The sequence below is a fragment of the Atta cephalotes genome, assembly GCF_000143395.1.
Source record: "Atta cephalotes unplaced genomic scaffold scaffold00003, whole genome shotgun sequence".
Taxonomy (NCBI): domain Eukaryota; kingdom Metazoa; phylum Arthropoda; class Insecta; order Hymenoptera; family Formicidae; genus Atta; species Atta cephalotes.
In genome coordinates this window covers 8,169,727-8,178,667 of record NW_012130067.1, presented here as the reverse complement: position 1 = coordinate 8,178,667, position 8,941 = coordinate 8,169,727, and the positions used below count along the sequence as shown (strand labels likewise).

At 33.8% G+C, this 8,941-nt stretch overlaps 1 protein-coding gene across 1 annotated transcript in view; it reads right to left on the bottom strand.

Moving 5' to 3' along the window:
• The window catches only part of LOC105625627 (tetraspanin-1), an 18,267-nt gene extending 13,176 nt beyond the window's left edge, over window positions 1-5,091 (bottom strand). The window contains exons 1-2 of the mRNA XM_012206950.1: window positions 5,032-5,091; window positions 3,549-3,647 (exon numbers count right to left, since the gene is read on the bottom strand). Coding sequence (XP_012062340.1) covers window positions 3,549-3,647; window positions 5,032-5,091 — 159 coding nt within the window. The remainder of the gene's footprint in view (window positions 1-3,548; window positions 3,648-5,031) is intronic.
• Window positions 5,092-8,941: the final 3,850 nt, after the last annotated feature.

The following is an 8,941-nucleotide window of genomic DNA, read 5'->3' as shown; positions in this document are numbered from 1 at the left end:
TACTACTACTAGTATAGTACGTACGTCGTACGTGTGTGTGTGTGTGTGTGTGTGTGTGTCGTGTGTGTGTGTCGTGTGTGTGTGTGTGTGTGTGTGTGTGTGTGTGTGTGTGTGTGTGTGTGTGTGTGTGTGTGTGTGTGTGTGTGTGTGTGTGTGTGTGTGTGTAAACACGTCGTGATGTTGTCGATAAAAGGCAACCAAAGGCATGAAGGAAGGAAATAACTTTGCAGTAGCAATTATTTGAAGGAAGCAGCAACTTCCATTCTCTCATTGTTCTCATTAACTACGGCCTTTAAGGTACATCACTCTTTTTGTATCCCTTCTCTCTCGTGTAGTTTATAGAGTCAAGCACCTTGTTAAACCGTAGATTATCCGGTACCATTAAACGGTTCGTAGTTAAAGAAAGCCTATAATGTATGTGCACTACGTGCTGAAAGTAATTTCTCGTGAATTTTTTTAAAACAACCTGTACAAATAAAGTCACTTACTTAAAAAAAACTTACAATTAATTCCCCAAAGTGATAAAACATTTTAAAAACTCTAACGAGTATATGTGTAGAATTTAAGTAAATCATTTACACTTATTAAATTATTTAATTAAAATTATAAAATCTATATATAAAATTAAAAAATATAAATTAGTAATTAAACCAAACAAAATCATCTAAAACATGTCATATCCTTCGCAAGCTATCTCTATTAAATCTTCTATCGTACGTTTTGGCATCTTTCCAAAAAAAATAGACGTTTATCTTTAAGCTGATCTAGTTCCTGCATTCCACTTATTAGATTTCAAAGCTTTGTCGAAGCTTTTGGAGGATCGAACGTTTATTCGGTAAATTTCAATGAATTTATACATTACTGTTTATAAATACTCAGACAGCCTTAAATAATTCTTTTATTTTAGCGATAATTTTATCGTTTTAAATTATAAAATAATGAAAACATCTTTCACGGTATGTTACTAAGAAAATTTACTTTTCACCAAACTTATTTTTTTCAAAAAAAATCTCCGTGAATAATAGAAAAAGTTCATAAAGAAAAATATTATTAAATACGCTTGAAAAATTAAATAATAGAACGCCCAAATACGTAAGACTGTAATAAAAGTTAAAAGAGAATTTTGAATGAGAAAAAATTATAAATGTTTCTAAGCATTAATCTGTAACAAATATTTTTATAGTCAAAAAGATCAAATTATATTACTAAAATAAAAAAAATTACAAAGAATGTTTCATTTAATTTTTAAGAGTGTTTGGCGAAATGTTAGTGTTAAAATGGAAATCCGAAGGAAGAATATATGCGTTTACATTATCGATTTGATATTTGATTTGACGATAACGTAATAGAAAAATCACGTACATGCGATAGTGACACCGACGTATTCATGTGTTAGAAACAATGGTATAACACGCGTCAGGCGTTTCTCGTTACAAATCTGCATTTCACACGTGCACGTACAATGCGAGACTAATGCAAACCGCATTAGATAATTTTTCAATTCAACAATAAAAAGATCCATCGATAGAACGAGGCATAAGGAGTCATATTTCTGACATATGCGTCGTATACGTAAGAAGAATGCATTTTTTATACCTTTTACAAACGTATAAAAACAAGAGCTTTTCTACTGATATGAGAAATATGATAATCAAGCAAGAGAATCAATAACAAATCCAATTTGTTCAAGTCGAACTTCCTCGTTACACCTACTGCTAATTGCGTAACAAACAACTTACGACGTAATTAGCACGCTTACGCAAGAGAAACTTGCAGTATGAATAGCCGACTCTGTAAGGATACGTGCAAATCATTTTTCTTCTAATGTATTTCTGACGAGGAGGAAAGATAGGACGTCTGCCATGAAATTCTTTCGACAATAAATTTCGAGAAACAATAATAAAATTGCAGCCCGTGCAGATAGAATTGGTTAAAAATGCAATTAATTATGCTTTGACATAGAAAACAATATCACATAAATTTAAAAACATTTCAATTGAAATGTTATAAAAAATTATTTCAAATGGGACTTGAGTCATTTGCCATTTGCCCTTCTTTCCGGATACTGTCCTCTTTTTTTAGGATGTCCAAGATAATTATCAGTATAATTATGTGCCCTGCGCAGTAATATTATTATTCCAAATCTACAATAATCATGAGATTCCAATTAATACGCAATTTTTTTTACTGATCTATGATATGCAATTGCAAAGCAAAAATGTAATGTAAATTATTTTTCATCCATATGAATTTTTTAATACCTTTTTATATTTATGTATTTAATTATTTTATTGATATTTTTAAAATATCACTAAAAACACACGTAGGAACAATTCTAAATCTATAATAAAATCTATAATAAAACTTTTTAAGTTATCCTTATCCTACTAGATACAATTTGGTATCTCATCCATAGTAACGGGGACATTAGAATCTGTCCGTTTTTTTTCACCTCTTCAGAATGATTCAAAAAAATAAAATAATAAAAATTCAAAATACTTTCAACTTTTTAGAATAAATATTGGCACTTTATTTTGGAAAATAATAAAATGGAGTATAATTTATAATTACCGAAAGACGCAAAGAAACTTGCACGAACAGGAATCGCTCGGTAACTAGTGACTCTCCTTAGTAGGATAAGGATTAAATAAAAACATTTTGTATTTATTTATTTTCCAGACCAAATTGTTTTTTGGTCTACTGTAAGTGCTAATAAATAATTACTTAATTAGTTAGGAAATGATTAAATTAAAATTATTGACTGTTCTGACCTATTTTAATCTATGCGCATATGCATTCGGGCTTACAAGCGAAATGTCTGGGATTATTGGCTTGTAAGTTCTAATTTTGAAAATGTTGATGTGGTATCTTAAATGAGATTCAATATGGGGAACAAGCTGAGACCCTGAGGGACTCAATAAAAGTCAATCGCTTTCACGCGAAAATAATATTTCATCATAAAACTGTCAATACGACGCGACGTTCAAGAGATAGATGTTGAGTTAAATAATAAATACCTCCAGTTTAAAATTTGTCAGAATTCGGTAACGAGAATCGTCGCGCATTTAACAAAGCAGCGGGAAACGCTCGTGGACTCTGGCAGCAGGATTTTAATATAGCGGAACTCGTTTGCAAACCGGTATTTTCGCCGAGAATTGTCCGGCTCGTTTAAATTATCGAAAGTACTTATCCTGCTTTTGTTCGAACTCGCGAAGGTAGGAATTAAGACCGATTTGAAAGTTAAATTTATCAAACTTCGCTGCACGTCGTCGTGCGCGGCATGGATACGCCGTTTTGCAGCGTTCGTACAAAGTGTACAAGTGTTTCTTTGGATATTTGGTACCCAGCCAATTCGCCACTTGTACGCTACGATCACGCGAGCAAGTGGCCGCGCGCAATGTCAATTAATGACTTCCTCGAAAAACAAGGTAGAAGAAATGTCTGGGGACAAATGCGTGTAACCTGGATTCCCTTCCCTTCCCATCCTTTATCCAGCAACGCTATAATGCGGATCTACGTTTGCAATAAATAATCTGTTTTCATCTTACCAGCAAATCGGATTGATCGAGTTTCGCGATGAGATTGGTGAAGGAAGTTCTGTCAGCGAAAAGCCAGATACCGACAGTCAATGCTGCTCCTCCGGCGATCTGTAAAAACATGAGGTTTTAATGTGTAGGTTTCCGTTCTGCTTCGTGGCAGAATCTCAAGGCTATCAAAGAAGACAGAGAGGCCTTAACACTCATGCTTCGAGACAGGCAGGCGATTCCTGCCTGCGATTTTTGCACAAAAAATTTCACTTTGTATGTCGTCTTTCTCGCAAGTTTTATGTTCAATCAGCCTTTTAATTTAAAATTGCTCTTGGTCCCTACACGGAAAGAACGATTTTGTTGAAATATTGAAAAAATTATTTAGTAGTTAGATACAGATCTGAAAATAATTTTGTTGGATTATTAAAATAATTATGTACGACATAAGGCGTATCCAAGGAGGAATTGGGAGATTCAACTCTTTCTCTTTTCCGAAATTTATGATTAAAAATGTGTGACAAAACCTAATATTAATATTTTTTTCTATTCAAAATCAGGAACAAGAGAGACATTCCTAAGCTTTAAAATAAAAAAATAATTCATTAACGCAAAAAATTACTATTTACGTGATAATAGAACTGATAACCTCCTTTCCCTTTGGAAGAAATTCTTGATACGCGTAATAGAACGTTCAAGCTGGTTGCTAAAATATCAAAGCTTTTTACAACATTGCTTATCATGTTTGAATTTTTATATACATAATTTAATGGCTTAACACAATTATTTTCAGCTTTGTGTCTGTCTAAATTTTTATATACTTGAGCAAAATCATCGTACACACTTTGAATTGTAACATCCGAGAAGCAACGTGAATTTTCTATAAGTATAAACTAAAATAGGTCAATTCTCTCTTACGTATCCGTCACTCGTGTTCGATAGATTAAATTCATGAAATGTACCGAATAGTTCTCTTTCTGATTCAAGGATTATATACTAAATAAATATCTTGATATCGACTGTCATAAGACGCTTTAAGAAATAAACATCATGCGAATTGAACATTACATTATATCTGCACTCGCTGATAAAAGAACTAAAGGAACTTTCGACATATTTTGCTAATATGTATTATCGAGCACAATAGTGGCCTGTAAAACGATCTTATTCTAGCGTTCATTTCTGTAATATAGTAATACATTTGAAAAATCAGAAGTTCTAACGGTATGAATCGAGAGATTATTTTATGAGAGAAGCTTTCGTGTAATTCAACTGTACACCTCACCGAGAAAGTTTACATATTTCTTCGATGGTGATTAATCCTTCTTAACTCTTTGATACTACACATATAATTGGCTGAATTAAACGTATACAAAATGAGAAATGTTTCTCAATAACTTCAAAGTAAAGATTTGCGAAGAAATAAACGCCGAATTATTGCTAATTGCAATACTGCTGAATTATGATATGTTTCGATTCCTAAATTAGTGAAAACTTGTATACTTACAAAGAAAATAAAGTTGAAGAAGCAGAGAAAGTACTTGGCGCACTGCGACATGCAACTCATTTTCGGTAATTATTTCTCAACTGCACCTGTAATAAATCATCATGTTCATTGATTGTAGATACATGCAGAATTTAAGATTTTTTAGAAACTAAATTTAAAAAAAATCGAAACGTCAAATGTGTAAATTGTCTATTCTTTTTTTAAATTGAAGTAATTTTCTTTCATTTTATTTAAATTATAAATTATAAATAAAGATACAAATTATAAATAGAAAAAATATCTTAAATATCTTGAATATCATTATATAATTATAGATTATATAAAGAGATTATATATATATTTTTAATATAACAAATCAACTAAATAATTTCTCTCAGCATTTCAAGTAGACAAAAACGAACTTCAAATTGATTTAGGAACATTTATGAAATAAGTGGCCTGCCAAATTCAAAACGTCTTATAAACACACAATTTAATTAAAATGGTTCATGGTAACTGATAAAACATTTTTATATTAATATATTTTTGAAGTATAATAAAGAAGGGAAAGAAAAATAAAAAAAATAAAAAATTTGCGAACTGTAGCTCGCGCTACTAAAGCGCGACTAAAGTGCGAAAAAAGCGCGTTAAGTCTACATTGTCGCGCTTGCACTCGAAGTGTACTTTGATACGAAAGTGATTTTGTGATAGATAAATGACCAACGCCTGATTAATTAATGTAGATGAGCGTGTCGTCGCGTGGCGTGAGCAGAAAACAAAGCGAAGAGAATTATCCGAATTAGAGCAGGGAGCTTGTTGCCAATCGCTCTCAAGGATGTTATTTTCTTCGTAGACATTGACACGTAAATTAAAACAACGATTCCGACAATCTGAAAACTCCTTGATTGTTTTATAATAACGAACGTGACTCCATCAGGTCAAAGTGCTCCTCGATCCTCGATATCGTACTTTGTATTTCGTACCTTGTGAGGAGGCAATAAAAGTAATTGCAGGCAATAAAGGTATCACTTAATTATCGCGCACGTTATTTCAACAATATGTCGGAAATTGAAACGATAAACAATAAAATTCTCGGAATTCTATCTTCTCCAAAAAAAACAAACTATTTTTTTATATAATTTTTGTGTTTTAAAGCTAAGAATTTGTGTGATAATTCACCTTACGTTAGAATCTGTCTAATCTTTTCAGTTTCGATTATTTTTAGTACATAGTATAAATTCATCCATTTAGTAAAGGTTTAATAATCTCGATAAGTTCAATCACAATGATATACAATGAAATAGACACAATAAATTATTATAGGTATTATATTAGTCATATTTAGGAGTGAAATCGGCTTTCGGAAAAATCGGAAAAGTTATACTGGCAAATAAATAGGTTACACATTTTTCCCTGGTTATATCATTGTTTAAGTCGCAATAAAGATTTTTATCAAGATAGCAAGAAAAAAAAACAAAAAATTCAGAAAAGGTTCTATTGCAAATAATTATCAAAGTTTGTATAGCTGTTACTTTCATAATTGTTTTTTTTTTTTCCAAAACTCTAAACGCAACGATATAATGTTATTACACCGTTGCATTGAGATTCTTTTCTGTGTTTCCAAATCTTAAATCTACTCGAGAGAGTCAGCTTTGTTTCGGTGATTGACATTATGATTTCATAAATCGCATTTCGATCATTTCTATCATTCTTCTACCCTTTTTATTATTATCTATTATTATCTTTATCCATGTTTATTCTCTCCTTCGTATTTATCTTACCACGCTCCAACACTTGTGTAATATCCTTTCTCCCTGTCTTATATCACTGCAAACTTGCTCTCACGATGAAACGAATAGGACAAGTAAACGTCTTCATTTCGCATTTGATATTAAATATTCGAGTCATCGACAGTCATTTATGACTCTACTTCGGGTTCGGTTGTCCGCGAGTTGAGCGAAGATCAGTAACGCGAAACCGCGAGAGAGACTTGATCAAAGGGCCCGATATCGAATATCCAGAGCACGGTTGTCATTATTCTTCAGCTATGAGAGTTCGGTTTATCCTCTCCCTGTCCGTCGCGCGCGTCCTCGTTTCGCGTTTCCTCGACGCAGCAGCGGTATCGACTGCGAGTTGCTGCTGCTGCTGCTGCTGCTGCTGCTGCTGCTGCTGCTGCTGGTCCAGCGGGAGGATCCCGCGTAGTTTCCGCGACCTCACAATCCTAGATGCGACGTGGTACACACTTGAGGGAAGTCACGGCGAATCACGGAGCCAAAAGAGAGACAAGAAAAAGAGAGAGAGGGATGGGGGGAGAGAGACGTACGTGAGATATTAGAGAGGAGAGCCGAGAGGAGAATCGAGAACGCGCGATTCGGCGCGCGGCTCACTGGGGCGCAGCTCCCATTCCTGGAAATCGATGACTACCAGGGACGAACGCATCCCTACGGCGCGTCCTGACGCAGGAACGAGTCAACGACACGCGGGAAAATTGGATCAACCGATAGCGCGAGATGCCAGGGTTCCAGGTCAGTGGGTCACCGCCGCTGCGCTGCGCGGGAATCGGGATCGAGCCCGAATCGTGCAGAGGCTCTTTCTCCCTCTACGTTGCAATCGTAAAAACTTGTCTTCGCATCGACCTTATTAACATAAGCGTCAACTATCTCCCTTTACTCACGTAAAGACGTCGTTTTTCTCGAAAAGCCTCTCTCCCCTCCCGGCGATCTCAATATATATTCTGCGAAGCCAGAGATCACATAAGTTTCTCCCTGCACATCGAAATAAATTAGATTTCTCGTACGAGAACGCGTTCGCGACATGCGCCGAAATCCAAAATATCCTCGTTTCCTGATTGCCCTTCGATAACAATTCGATCTACGAGTGTCCCAGATGTCCAGTGAAATGAACATTATCTGTAATATTTATTTCACGAATCGATCAAGGGGCTTACAGCTGTTTATTAATTTACAAAATGGCACAGAGAGGGGGAGGGAGAGAGAGAGAGAGAGTTCTCGACACATTTCATAAATCTATTCTGTCGAATACAATTACGATATTACAAGCACGAATTAAGCTACCAATTTATTTCAATGCACACGAGAGAAAAAAAAAATATATATATATAGAGCTAAAATTTTTAAAAATAAATACTCGCTACGAACCAAAGTTGTTGAATGCAGATAATATTTAATAAATTATATAATTCAAGTACAGAGATCGAACAAACGTTTCTTAGGTTATTCTCAATGTTAATAAACAATAAAATATACCCAAACTAACAGAAAATATCGCAATAAGAATAGCCATTAAAATCTTGAATATTAATATACGGTAAAAGTTGCTTAAATTCGTCGAAAATTAATTCAAAATCTGTGAAGATAAAAACTTCTAAGTAACTTCTCTCTTCTAAATAATAAATCGTAACAATAAACTGCAGTTTCCAATTTTTTCTCAAATAACAGATAGTATTACAATATGAAGAACAGCCAATTGCAATGACTAAATGCTTCTATCGCAATCATTTTATTGTATCAATTTTCAAAAGTGAATAATAAATAAACTCTTAACTCCCAACGTCTTATTATTTCTTTTCTTTTTAGGTTTTTCCGACAAATATATGTGTAAACACAATTTTTTACGATGTGTGTGTGTGTATGTGTGTGTGTATGTGTTTGTGTGTGTGTGTGTGTGTGTGTGTGTGTGTGTGTGTGTGTGTGTGTGTGTGTGTGTGTGTGTGTGTGTGTGTGTATAAACAGAAGAGGATACTCAACTATTTTAAAAGAAGCAACATACAATATATATATATATATATAAACAGAAGAGGATACTCAACTATTTTAAAAGAAGCAACATACAATATATAAGATACAAAAGATGTCGTTCTTTTCTTTTAATCAGAACATAATCGTACTGATTGGGAGAGTAATTTGGTAAT